The sequence below is a fragment of the Gymnoscopelus microlampas genome (assembly GCF_963454915.1).
Source record: "Gymnoscopelus microlampas genome assembly, chromosome: 19".
Taxonomy (NCBI): domain Eukaryota; kingdom Metazoa; phylum Chordata; class Actinopteri; order Myctophiformes; family Myctophidae; genus Gymnoscopelus; species Gymnoscopelus microlampas.
The window spans coordinates 16,346,388-16,361,039 of NC_139956.1; the positions used below are offsets into that span (position 1 = coordinate 16,346,388).

Consider the following 14,652-nt stretch of genomic DNA (forward strand, 5'->3'; position numbering starts at 1 on the left):
TCACTACCAATCAGCTTTAAATTGCCTGAAACGTGCTCCTAACAGGTTTTTGGGGAACATTTTTTTTTCTGTTTTCGTCACTCGTCACTTTTCGTCACTACCGAAACGGAAAAAAGAGATCACAAAAAAATCACTACCAATCAGCTTTAAATTGCCTGAAACGTGCTCCTAACAGGTTTTTGGGGGAATTTTTTTTTTTCTGTTTTCGTCACTCGTCACTTTTTGTCACTACCGAAACGGGGGAAAAAAATCACAAAAAAATCACTACCAATCAGCTTTAAATTGCCTGAAACGTGCTCCTAACAGGTTTTTGGGGGAACATTTTTTTTTCTGTTTTCGTCACTCGTCACTTTTCGTCACTACCGAAACGGAAAAAAAAATTCACAAAAAAATCACTACCAATCAGCTTTAAATTGCCTGAAACGTGCTCCTAACAGGTTTTTGGGGAACAATTTATTTTCTGTTTTTGTCACTCGTCACTTTTCGTCACTACCGAAACGGAAAAAAAAATTCACAAAAAAATCACTACCAATCAGCTTTAAATTGCCTGAAACGTGCTCCTAACAGGTTTTTGGGGGAACATTTTTTTTTCTGTTTTCGTCACTCGTCACTTTTCGTCACTACCGAAACGGAAAAAAAAATTCACAAAAAAATCATTACCAATCAGCTTTAAATTGCCTGAAACGTGCTCCTAACAGGTTTTTGGGGGAACAATTTTTTTTCTGTTTTCGTCACTCGTCACTTTTCGTCACTACCGAAACGGAAAAAAAAATTCACAAAAAAATCACTACCAATCAGCTTTAAATTGCCTGAAACGTGCTCCTAACAGTTTTTTGGGGGAACAATTTTTTTTCTGTTTTCGTCACTCGTCACTTTTCGTCACTACCGAAACGGGAAAAAAAATTCACAAAAAAATCACTACCAATCAGCTTTAAATTGCCTGAAACGTGCTCCTAACAGGTTTTTGGGGGAACATTTTTTTTCTGTTTTCGACACTCGTCACTTTTCGTCACTACCGAAACGGAAAAAGAAATTCACAATAAAATCACTACCAATCAGCTTTAAATTGCCTGAAACGTGCTCCTAACAGGTTTTTGGGGGAACAATTTTTTTTCTGTTTTCGTCACTCGTCACTTTTCGTCACTACCGAAACGGAAAAAAAAATTCACAAAAAAGTCACCACCAATCAGCTTTAAATAGCCTGAAACGTGCTCCTAACAGGTTTTTGGGGGAACATTTTTTTTCCTGTTTTCGTCACTCGTCACTTTTCGTCACTACCGAAACGGAAAAAAAAAATCACAAAAAAATCACTACCAATCAGCTTTAAATTGCCTGAAACGTGCTCCTAACAGGTTTTTGGGGGAACAATTTTTTTCCTGTTTTCGTCACTCGTCACTTTTCGTCACTACCGAAACGGAAAAAAAAAATCACAAAAAAGTCACCACCAATCAGCTTTAAATAGCTTGAAACGTGCTCCTAACAGGTTTTTGGGGGAACATTTTTTTTTCTGTTTTCGTCACTCGTCACTTTTTGTCACTACCGAAACGGGGAAAAAAAATCACAAAAAAATCACTACCAATCAGCTTTAAATTGCCTGAAACGTGCTCCTAACAGGTTTTTGGGGGAACAATTTTTTTTCTGTTTTCGTCACTCGTCACTTTTCGTCACTACCGAAACGGAAAAAAAAATTCACAAAAAAATCACTACCAATCAGCTTTAAATTGCCTGAAACGTGCTCCTAACAGGTTTTTGGGGAACATTTTTTTTTCTGTTTTCGTCACTCGTCACTTTTCGTCACTACCGAAACGGAAAAAAGAGATCACAAAAAAATCACTACCAATCAGCTTTAAATTGCCTGAAACGTGCTCCTAACAGGTTTTTGGGGGAATTTTTTTTTTTCTGTTTTCGTCACTCGTCACTTTTTGTCACTACCGAAACGGGGGAAAAAAATCACAAAAAAATCACTACCAATCAGCTTTAAATTGCCTGAAACGTGCTCCTAACAGGTTTTTGGGGGAACATTTTTTTTTCTGTTTTCGTCACTCGTCACTTTTCGTCACTACCGAAACGGAAAAAAAAAATCACAAAAAAATCACTACCAATCAGCTTTAAATTGCCTGAAACGTGCTCCTAACAGGTTTTTGGGGGAACAATTTTTTTTCTGTTTTCGTCACTCGTCACTTTTCGTCACTACCGAAACGGAAAAAAAAATTCACAAAAAAATCATTACCAATCAGCTTTAAATTGCCTGAAACGTGCTCCTAACAGGTTTTTGGGGGAACAATTTTTTTTCTGTTTTCGTCACTCGTCACTTTTCGTCACTACCGAAACGGAAAAAAAAATTCACAAAAAAATCACTACCAATCAGCTTTAAATTGCCTGAAACGTGCTCCTAACAGGTTTTTGGGGGAACAATTTTTTTTCTGTTTTCGTCACTCGTCACTTTTCGTCACTACCGAAACGGGAAAAAAAATTCACAATAAAATCACTACCAATCAGCTTTAAATTGCCTGAAACGTGCTCCTAACAGGTTTTTGGGGGAACAATTTTTTTTCTGTTTTCGTCACTTTTCGTCACTACCGAAACGAAAAAAAAAATTCACAAAAAAATCACTACCAATCAGCTTTAAATTGCCTGAAACGTGCTCCTAACAGGTTTTTGGGGGAACATTTTTTTTTCTGTTTTCGTCACTCGTCACTTTTCGTCACTACCGAAACGGGAAAAAAAAAATCACAAAAAAATCACTACCAATCAGCTTTAAATTGCCTGAAACGTGCTCCTAACAGGTTTTTGGGGGAACAATTTTTTTTCTGTTTTCGTCACTCGTCACTTTTCGTCACTACCGAAACGGAAAAAAAAAATCACAAAAAAGTCACCACCAATCAGCTTTAAATAGCTTGAAACGTGCTCCTAACAGGTTTTTGGGGGAACAATTTTTTTTCTGTTTTCGTCACTCGTCACTTTTTGTCACTACCGAAACGGGGAAAAAAAATCACAAAAAAATCACTACCAATCAGCTTTAAATTGCCTGAAACGTGCTCCTAACAGGTTTTTGGGGGAACAATTTTTTTTCTGTTTTCGTCACTCGTCACTTTTCGTCACTACCGAAACGGAAAAAAAAATTCACAAAAAAATCACTACCAATCAGCTTTAAATTGCCTGAAACGTGCTCCTAACAGGTTTTTGGGGAACATTTTTTTTTCTGTTTTCGTCACTCGTCACTTTTCGTCACTACCGAAACGGAAAAAAGAGATCACAAAAAAATCACTACCAATCAGCTTTAAATTGCCTGAAACGTGCTCCTAACAGGTTTTTGGGGGAATTTTTTTTTTTCTGTTTTCGTCACTCGTCACTTTTTGTCACTACCGAAACGGGGGAAAAAAATCACAAAAAAATCACTACCAATCAGCTTTAAATTGCCTGAAACGTGCTCCTAACAGGTTTTTGGGGGAACATTTTTTTTTCTGTTTTCGTCACTCGTCACTTTTCGTCACTACCGAAACGGAAAAAAAAATTCACAAAAAAATCACTACCAATCAGCTTTAAATTGCCTGAAACGTGCTCCTAACAGGTTTTTGGGGAACAATTTATTTTCTGTTTTTGTCACTCGTCACTTTTCGTCACTACCGAAACGGAAAAAAAAATTCACAAAAAAATCACTACCAATCAGCTTTAAATTGCCTGAAACGTGCTCCTAACAGGTTTTTGGGGGAACATTTTTTTTTCTGTTTTCGTCACTCGTCACTTTTCGTCACTACCGAAACGGAAAAAAAAATTCACAAAAAAATCATTACCAATCAGCTTTAAATTGCCTGAAACGTGCTCCTAACAGGTTTTTGGGGGAACAATTTTTTTTCTGTTTTCGTCACTCGTCACTTTTCGTCACTACCGAAACGGAAAAAAAAATTCACAAAAAAATCACTACCAATCAGCTTTAAATTGCCTGAAACGTGCTCCTAACAGTTTTTTGGGGGAACAATTTTTTTTCTGTTTTCGTCACTCGTCACTTTTCGTCACTACCGAAACGGGAAAAAAAATTCACAAAAAAATCACTACCAATCAGCTTTAAATTGCCTGAAACGTGCTCCTAACAGGTTTTTGGGGGAACATTTTTTTTCTGTTTTCGACACTCGTCACTTTTCGTCACTACCGAAACGGAAAAAGAAATTCACAATAAAATCACTACCAATCAGCTTTAAATTGCCTGAAACGTGCTCCTAACAGGTTTTTGGGGGAACAATTTTTTTTCTGTTTTCGTCACTCGTCACTTTTCGTCACTACCGAAACGGAAAAAAAAATTCACAAAAAAGTCACCACCAATCAGCTTTAAATAGCCTGAAACGTGCTCCTAACAGGTTTTTGGGGGAACATTTTTTTTCCTGTTTTCGTCACTCGTCACTTTTCGTCACTACCGAAACGGAAAAAAAAAATCACAAAAAAATCACTACCAATCAGCTTTAAATTGCCTGAAACGTGCTCCTAACAGGTTTTTGGGGGAACAATTTTTTTCCTGTTTTCGTCACTCGTCACTTTTCGTCACTACCGAAACGGAAAAAAAAAATCACAAAAAAGTCACCACCAATCAGCTTTAAATAGCTTGAAACGTGCTCCTAACAGGTTTTTGGGGGAACATTTTTTTTTCTGTTTTCGTCACTCGTCACTTTTTGTCACTACCGAAACGGGGAAAAAAAATCACAAAAAAATCACTACCAATCAGCTTTAAATTGCCTGAAACGTGCTCCTAACAGGTTTTTGGGGGAACAATTTTTTTTCTGTTTTCGTCACTCGTCACTTTTCGTCACTACCGAAACGGAAAAAAAAATTCACAAAAAAATCACTACCAATCAGCTTTAAATTGCCTGAAACGTGCTCCTAACAGGTTTTTGGGGAACATTTTTTTTTCTGTTTTCGTCACTCGTCACTTTTCGTCACTACCGAAACGGAAAAAAGAGATCACAAAAAAATCACTACCAATCAGCTTTAAATTGCCTGAAACGTGCTCCTAACAGGTTTTTGGGGGAATTTTTTTTTTTCTGTTTTCGTCACTCGTCACTTTTTGTCACTACCGAAACGGGGGAAAAAAATCACAAAAAAATCACTACCAATCAGCTTTAAATTGCCTGAAACGTGCTCCTAACAGGTTTTTGGGGGAACATTTTTTTTTCTGTTTTCGTCACTCGTCACTTTTCGTCACTACCGAAACGGGAAAAAAAAATCACAAAAAAATCACTACCAATCAGCTTTAAATTGCCTGAAACGTGCTCCTAACAGGTTTTTGGGGGAACAATTTTTTTTCTGTTTTCGTCACTCGTCACTTTTCGTCACTACCGAAACGGAAAAAAAAATTCACAAAAAAATCATTACCAATCAGCTTTAAATTGCCTGAAACGTGCTCCTAACAGGTTTTTGGGGGAACAATTTTTTTTCTGTTTTCGTCACTCGTCACTTTTCGTCACTACCGAAACGGAAAAAAAAATTCACAAAAAAATCACTACCAATCAGCTTTAAATTGCCTGAAACGTGCTCCTAACAGGTTTTTGGGGGAACAATTTTTTTTCTGTTTTCGTCACTCGTCACTTTTCGTCACTACCGAAACGGAAAAAAAAATTCACAAAAAAATCACTACCAATCAGCTTTAAATTGCCTGAAACGTGCTCCTAACAGTTTTTTGGGGGAACAATTTTTTTTCTGTTTTCGTCACTCGTCACTTTTCGTCACTACCGAAACGGGAAAAAAAATTCACAAAAAAATCACTACCAATCAGCTTTAAATTGCCTGAAACGTGCTCCTAACAGGTTTTTGGGGGAACATTTTTTTTCTGTTTTCGACACTCGTCACTTTTCGTCACTACCGAAACGGAAAAAGAAATTCACAATAAAATCACTACCAATCAGCTTTAAATTGCCTGAAACGTGCTCCTAACAGGTTTTTGGGGGAACAATTTTTTTTCTGTTTTCGTCACTCGTCACTTTTCGTCACTACCGAAACGGAAAAAAAAATTCACAAAAAAGTCACCACCAATCAGCTTTAAATAGCCTGAAACGTGCTCCTAACAGGTTTTTGGGGGAACATTTTTTTTCCTGTTTTCGTCACTCGTCACTTTTCGTCACTACCGAAACGGAAAAAAAAATTCACAAAAAAGTCACCACCAATCAGCTTTAAATAGCCTGAAACGTGCTCCTAACAGGTTTTTGGGGGAACATTTTTTTTTCTGTTTTTGTCACTCGTCACTTTTCGTCACTACCGAAACGGAAAAAAAAAATCACAAAAAAATCACTACCAATCAGCTTTAAATTGCCTGAAACGTGCTCCTAACAGGTTTTTGGGGGAACAATTTTTTTCCTGTTTTCGTCACTCGTCACTTTTCGTCACTACCGAAACGGAAAAAAAAATTCACAAAAAAGTCACCACCAATCAGCTTTAAATAGCCTGAAACGTGCTCCTAACAGGTTTTTGGGGGAACATTTTTTTTTCTGTTTTTGTCACTCGTCACTTTTCGTCACTACCGAAACGGAAAAAAAAATTCACAAAAAAATCACTACCAATCAGCTTTAAATTGCCTGAAACGTGCTCCTAACAGGTTTTTGGGGGAACAATTTTTTTCCTGTTTTCGTCACTCGTCACTTTTCGTCACTACCGAAACGGGAAAAAAAAATCACAAAAAAATCATTACCAATCAGCTTTAAATTGCCTGAAACGTGCTCCTAACAGGTTTTTGGGGGAACATTTTTTTTTCTGTTTTCGTCACTCGTCACTTTTCGTCACTACCGAAACGGAAAAAAAAAATCACAAAAAAATCACTACCAATCAGCTTTAAATTGCCTGAAACGTGCTCCTAACAGGTTTTTGGGGGAACATTTTTTTTTCTGTTTTCGTCACTCGTCACTTTTCGTCACTACCGAAACGAAAAAAAAAAATCACAAAAAAATCATTACCAATCAGCTTTAAATTGCCTGAAACGTGCTCCTAACAGGTTTTTGGGGGAACATTTTTTTTTCTGTTTTCGTCACTCGTCACTAGTCGTCACTACCGAAACGGAAAAAAAAAATCACAAAAAAATCACTACCAATCAGCTTTAAATTGCCTGAAATGTGCTCCTAACAGGTTTTTGGGGGAACAATTTTTGTTCTGTTTTCGTCACTCGTCACTTTTCGTCACTACCGAAACGGGAAAAAAAATCACTACCAATCAGCTTTAAATTGCCTGAAACGTGCTCCTAACAGGTTTTTGGGGGAACATTTTTTTTTCTGTTTTCGTCACTCGTCACTTTTCGTCACTACCGAAACGGAAAAAAAAAATCACAAAAAAATCACTACCAATCAGCTTTAAATTGCCTGAAACGTGCTCCTAACAGGTTTTTGGGGGAACAATTTCTTTTCTGTTTTCGTCACTCGTCACTTTTCGTCACTACCGAAACGGAAAAAAAAATCACTACCAATCAGCTTTAAATTGCCTGAAACGTGCTCCTAACAGGTTTTTGGGGGAACAATTTTTTTTCTGTTTTCGTCACTCGTCACTTTTCGTCACTACCGAAACGGGAAAAAAAAATCACTACCAATCAGCTTTAAATTGCCTGAAACGTGCTCCTAACAGGTTTTTGGGGGAACAATTTTTTTTCTGTTTTCGTCACTCGTCACTTTTCGTCACTACCGAAACGGAAAAAAAAAAATCACAAAAAAATCACTACCAATCAGCTTTAAATTGCCTGAAACGTGCTCCTAACAGGTTTTTGGGGGAACAATTTGTTTTCTGTTTTCGTCACTCGTCACTTTTCGTCACTACCGAAACGGGAAAAAAAATCACTACCAATCAGCTTTAAATTGCCTGAAACGTGCTCCTAACAGGTTTTTGGGGGAACAAATTTTTTTCTGTTTTCGTCACTCGTCACTTTTCGTCACTACCGAAACGGAAAAAAAAATTCACAAAAAAATCACTACCAATCATCTTTAAATTGCCTGAAACGTGCTCCTAACAGGTTTTTGGGGGAACAATTTCTTTTCTGTTTTCGTCACTCGTCACTTTTCGTCACTACCGAAACGGAAAAAAAAATCACTACCAATCAGCTTTAAATTGCCTGAAACGTGCTCCTAACAGGTTTTTGGGGGAACATTTTTTTTTCTGTTTTCGTCACTCGTCACTAGTCGTCACTACCGAAACGGAAAAAAAAATTCACAAAAAAATCACTACCAATCAGCTTTAAATTGTCTTTTCTGTTTTCGTCACTCGTCACTTTTCGTCACTACCGAAACGGAAAAAAAAATCACTACCAATCAGCTTTAAATTGCCTGAAACGTGCTCCTAACAGGTTTTTGGGGGAATTTTTTTTTTTCTGTTTTCGTCACTCGTCACTTTTCGTCACTACCGAAACGGAAAAAAAAATCACTACCAATCAGCTTTAAATTGCCTGAAACGTGCTCCTAACAGGTTTTTGGGGGAACAATTTTTTTTCTGTTTTCGTCACTTGTCACTTTTCGTCACTACCGAAACGGAAAAAAAAATTCACAAAAAAATCACTACCAATCAGCTTTAAATTGCCTGAAACGTGCTCCTAACAGGTTTTTGGGGGAACATTTTTTTTTCTGTTTTCGTCACTCGTCACTTTTCGTCACTACCGAAACGGAAAAAAAAATTCACAAAAAAATCACTACCAGTCAGCTTTAAATTGCCTGAAACGTGCTCCTAACAGGTTTTTGGGGGAACAATTTTTTTCCTGTTTTCGTCACTCGTCACTTTTCGTCACTACCGAAACGGAAAAAAAAATTCACAAAAAAATCACTACCAATCAGCTTTAAATTGCCTGAAACGTGCTCCTAACAGGTTTTTGGGGGAACAATTTCTTTTCTGTTTTGGTCACTCGTCACTTTTCGTCACTACCGAAACGGAAAAAAAAATCACTACCAATCAGCTTTAAATTGCCTGAAACGTGCTCCTAACAGGTTTTTGGGGGAACAATTTTTTTTCTGTTTTCGTCACTCGTCACTTTTCGTCACTACCGAAACGGGGAAAAAAAATCACAAAAAAATCACTAGGGATCCCCCAGAGGGCTGAACTCCATTTTCCCTTCTACACCAAATCTCTTGGTTGTGAGCTTGTAGATCTGCTCTCTTTGCATACCCAGAATAGGGAGACTAGGATTCATGTGGTTAATGTCACATAGCCAGGGGGCCATATTTTAACCGGTGCCTTACCCATTATCCCTAAACTTCTTTGCCATGTTTTACTATTTTTAAAGATATTTTCTAATAGCCAATCTACAAGCTCACAACGTGTTGATGTAGATCGGCTAGTTGAAGTGTTGTTTCAGAGGGTGCTGTGTGTGCACATACCTGTGCAGCAGTGTGTCCACAGCCCTGTGCCACTTCCATCACCACTGGGTCGGCGAGCAGTTCTCCTTTTCCTAGAGAGGAGTAGGCCTGGAAACACACGCCGTGCTCCTCACACAGTCTCCTCAGCTCCTTCTGACACAGACGTGGGTGAAACTCCACCTGGACACGCACACACACACACACACACACACACACACACACACACACACACACACACACACACACACACACACACACACACACACACACACACACACACACACACACACACACACACAAAATACCCATGAATTAGATAGGCCTGTCACAATCATTACATAATCCCCTAATCGTAATTATTTTAGTCAATCGCAATTATGTTTTAGCTAATCGCAATTAGCATAATTGTCATAATCATTTCCAAATGTTCATACATTTTCAAATATTTTCCCCCAAATAATTGCGGAGATAACAGATCTACCACCCCACAACACGTCACCATGCAATTAAAGCCTCGGATTGCGTTGGCTGCAACGCTTCTGACACAGACGTGTGACTGACTGTGCCCTCATTCTACATTGTGTGAGGGGACGTGTGACTGATATGATCTTCTTACCTGTAACACAGCAGGAGGGATCTTGCAGCTGTGCATCAGTTGTGTCATGTGTGCTGGTGTGTAGTTGGACACTCCTATGGCCCTGAGTCTGCCCTGCGCCTGCAGCTCCTCCAGAGCAGCCCAGCTCTGAGCTCTGTTCCCTGCAAAACACATAGAAATGCATCACACCCAAGCAGACACATTCACTCATATTTTCTAGACAAAAGCACAGGGAATGCTTGCTTACTGGATGTTTTGAGGCTAAGCTAGTATCTCTACATCTAAAAATAGAATATATAAAGAACAATGCAATGTAAAGCTGTTCTATTGTCTGCCTTGATTTTGTCTTCCTTTTTTTTTACCCCAGCCGCTGCCAAACAATGGTGTAGTCAACTCAGTCTTTTACGCTAGATTTAACAAAGGTCTACTGTATGTGCCAAATGGGACAACATGACAGGCTTCTAAGGTGCTTTGCATTGTGAGATAAAAAAATATTTAAAGAAATAACACATTTTCATGTATTGTAGGAATGTAATCGCCATGTAACGATCAAAAGCCTTTATGTAATAACTCTTTAATAACTGCAAAAAATCAGATAACACACCAACTTTCTGTGTGGCACAGTACTCACCAATGTTTGCTAGGAACATCTAAATCCAATTAATTTAAAAGCACTGGTAAAGATACTGTATGTGAGATGACTGCCTGATATAATGACTGACCTGATTTAGCCGTCTAGCGCACACAGCTGCACCGCTGAAATAATGAAAATCAATATTGACCTCGAGAACGCAAAAAAAAAGGTAAAATTTTCCCCCAGGGCTCTATACTACTGTACGCCCACTCCTTTTTTCCCTCTACACTAAATATCTTCAAACATAGCCGATCTAAAAGCTAACAACGCGTCGCATCGCTACGCGTTATAAGTTTGTAGATTGGTTCTTTTTGCCCGGATGTTCACCCCAGAATAGGGGCGTTATGGCCTTTACACATCCCATTAAATGGCACGTCAGTAACATTTTTCAAACATGTTACTTATACATATCCAGACTAGAGGCATATCAATGATGAACATTTAATATCATGCGTGATCCAGTATTTTCAGCAAAAAGATTCAGTGTAAGGGAAAAAAGGAGGAGACCAAGTATAGACTGGGTGACCCCATTCAACAAAGTGGCTAATTGTGAAGTGATTCACTCTTCACTCATTGCAATTTCGAGTCATTTATGCACATCATTCTTGGTGTATAAAGGCCTTTATTCTGCATTCCTGACCTGGGTTTCGTTGGTCAGACACCAGCACCCCCTGTGTGCCCGGCCAGTGGATGAGGTAGAGGTCGATGTAATCCAAATCCAGCTGGGACAGGCTGTGGAGGGCTCCCTCCATGGCCTTCACACCCTGGTCCTTGGGACCCAGCTTACTAGAGGGAGGAGGGAACAGAGAAAGAGGGAGGACATTAATGATGAAGAGCAGTGAACCTGCCAAAAGGGAAAGGGAGTATTTTCCGGTCTCTGGGGGAGGTGAAATCTATTTTACAGATCATGGCTCTGATGAGCCCACGGGAGGAGCCGTTAGGTGTTAACGGTCTTGCTCAGCCTCAGGGACACTTCGACATGTCAACTGGCCGAGCCGAGGGTCGAACTGGCTACCTTCTGATTTCCGGACAGCCTTTCTCAGCTATGGCGATGGCAAGTGGTGATTAACCATGAAAGAACTATGTATTCCACTGTCCAGAGGACATTATAGCAAAATGCCCAAATCCTGCAGTACAAAATGATGCCCCACAAACCCTTATGTACACTCACTAGCTCTATTAAAGACAATAATATGGTAATTTATTTGCCTCGTAAAAAGGAACAATATGGTAATAATAAAATCAAGGTCAAGGCTCTCTTTATTTGCCTCGTAAAAAGGAATAGAGTCTGCAAACTGGTGATGCTGAAAAAGCTCCGCTGTATTTTATTTTGCGTCGTCAACGTTTCGATCTATTCAGATCTTCATCAGGACATATACTATAACCCCCTACCAGAGTTCAGCAGCAAAATGGTAGGTAAAGATACCACCTTCCAGAGATACAGATGAACAAGTCCAAACTCCATTGGGCACTAGTTGAGACATACATAATTGCACAATGCACACCTACCTGGTAATGAACACATCCTCCCGGGTCAGCCCGTATTTGGGCAGGAGTTCCCTCAGGGCTCGGCCCAGGTCGGCTTCATTGCGGTAGACGGCGGCTGTGTCGAAGGCCCGGTAGCCGGACGCCAGCGCTGCATCTGCGGCGGCGCGGACATCCTCAGCTCCACACAGCCGGTAGGTCCCCAGGCCCAGGAGGGGCATCTGAGCCCCAGTGTTAAGGAGAACGTTAGAGGTGGAGGACATGTTGGTATGGACACTTTGTCAAGGCACTTTTCCTTCGCTTTGACTGCCGTCTCTGATCATCCACCTAGAGGGTTGAGAGAGAGAGCGAGAGAGCGAGAGAGCGAGAGAGTGAGAGAGAGAGAGAGAGAGAGAGAGAGAGACACATAAAGATAGACAGAGAGAGAGACATAAAGATAGACAGAGAGAGAGAGACATAAAGATAGACAGAGAGAGAGAGAGACATAAAGATAGACAGAGAGAGAGAGACATAAAGATAGACAGACAGACAGACAGACAGACAGACAGACAGACAGACAGACAGACAGACAGACAGACAGACAGACAGACAGACAGAAAGACAGACAGAAAGGGACAGATAGAGACATAGGGAGAGAGAGATTCTTCATTATTGACATGACAAGAGAAAGAGGTCAGAGAGGTCTGGCGAGATTGACCAAGAGTCACAGGATTATTCATGGAGTGGTCCCTGTGTTTAAGAAAAAAAGTCTTCAGTCTGGTGGTCAGGGGTGCACACAATGTGTACACTACATCTAGCATTGCTAATGTGCGCCTGTATACATAGTGACAGGTAAGGGGACTTTGACATACATTGGTGCCACCCAGTGGAACAGGCTGGACACTGCAACCAAATTGACTTACAACCTGAGAACTTTTAAACAGTCAACAAAAGCATGGCTGATGGAAAAGGTTCTAGTCTGAAGTAGGGAGTCTTTGAATTTTAGTAGGGTTTGTCTGTGTTTGTGTTGTTTTTATGTTTTAGTGTTTTTTATACGTGATGTTACCTGTTAGGGAAAAGTGTTTATTTAATGTAATTTATTGTCTTCTTTGTGAGGACCTCAACTGAAATAAGTCCTGGACTTTGTTGTGCTTGATCCTCAGTGGTTTTTAAACCTGTACGCTTGTCATTTTGCATGGTTAATGCTTTCAAATCAAATCAAATCAAGAGAGAGGCACATTGTTTTAGCATTTTTGATATTGTATGTATTTTTTGTACCGTTGTATGTTGTAGCCTATTGTTGCTTTTGTATCGTCCTGCAGCTGTACTAAATATTCAGTCAATCTCTCTTAACAATCTCTTAACAGCATTCTTGAATTGCAAATGAGAGTTGTGGCATTAGATGACGGGATTTAAATCTGACGGGATTTCTCTGCTAGCGGTACATTTAAGAGGCATGGCATTCCCTTACCTTACACATTTAAGGGACAATGTATAACTTACAAGCCTACCTACCATCCTATCTCACTAAGTTATTAACCACTTGGACCCTAAGAGTCCCTATTCTGGGGGCGAACATTCAGCGAAAATAGCCAATCTACAAGCATCAATGCATCACAATGCGACGCATTATATTATACACGATCACACACATCAAGCTGCCACTGAAAACGATGATGAGCCGGTTCTACACAGCCACCACAGTCTTCACCAAATGACAGTGGTCGAGTGGTGGACAGTAACTATGTACATTTACTTGAGTACTGTACTTAAGTAAAAAAAAATATATATATCAGTACTTAACTTGAGTATTTGTATTTTTGGATACTTATGACTTTCACTCCAGTACATTTCAAAGACAAATATTGTACTTTTCTTTTTACTCCACTACATGTCTACGAAGGGAAAAGGTACATTATGAATTAACCACTTAAGCGCTATTTCAAATAAAGTGAAAATAGCTGATTTACAAGCCACGCATTTGATTTGTTTATACTTTGTATATTGAATACGTAAGTAATTTTAAAAGCATGTACATTTAGAAAATTAAAGTATTTTTAAAAGCAAATACTCCGGTACTTTTGAACCCAAATACAAATTTGACTGAGCAGGAGTATCTATACTTTGACTCAAGTACTCTGGGTTCAGTACTTTGTCCACCACTGCCAAATGATCCCCATGTGGTTCACTGCCAAGATAAAGAGCAGACTGGGTCAGCTGAGAGGGTCATCAGTTGTAAACTACCATCTCTCAGGGACCTGCTGTGTCATTTACAGAAAGAAGGGGAAGCAGGGCCGGAAAGATCATTGCTGACCCTTATCTCATCCCATCTGCCACCTCTTCCAATGACTACCATCTATCAAGAGAATTATATCTGTCAAGAGCAAAACCTGGCCCTACTTACGCTGTTTCACAAGTACAGCCTCTCTCTCTCTCTCTCTCTCTCTCTCTCTCTCTCTCTCCTTAAATTAAATTAATTTCATTCAAAAGGGCTTTATTGGCATGAGAATTAAGAAAACATAAGTTTGCATTGCCAAAGCAAAAGTGGAACAAAACAGTCAAAACAAAATAATGTATGCATGTACAGCTAAAAGGGAATAAATACATATGTAATCAGAGCTATTAAATAACAACTTAGGAAAACTAGTTTACAA

General features: G+C 39.3%; 1 protein-coding gene across 2 annotated transcripts in view; it reads right to left on the reverse strand.

Annotated features, from left to right (window-relative positions):
- The window catches only part of LOC311035400 (aldo-keto), a 48,073-nt gene that overhangs the window by 4,364 nt on the left and 29,057 nt on the right, over positions 1-14,652 (reverse strand). For both annotated transcript variants that reach the window (XM_084043575.1, XM_084043574.1), the window contains exons 2-5: positions 12,044-12,346; positions 11,175-11,320; positions 9,922-10,061; positions 9,327-9,485 (exon numbers count right to left, since the gene is read on the reverse strand). In XM_084043575.1, the coding sequence (XP_083899701.1) occupies positions 9,327-9,485; positions 9,922-10,061; positions 11,175-11,320; positions 12,044-12,282 (684 nt within the window). In that variant the 5' untranslated portion in view covers positions 12,283-12,346. The remainder of the gene's footprint in view (positions 1-9,326; positions 9,486-9,921; positions 10,062-11,174; positions 11,321-12,043; positions 12,347-14,652) is intronic.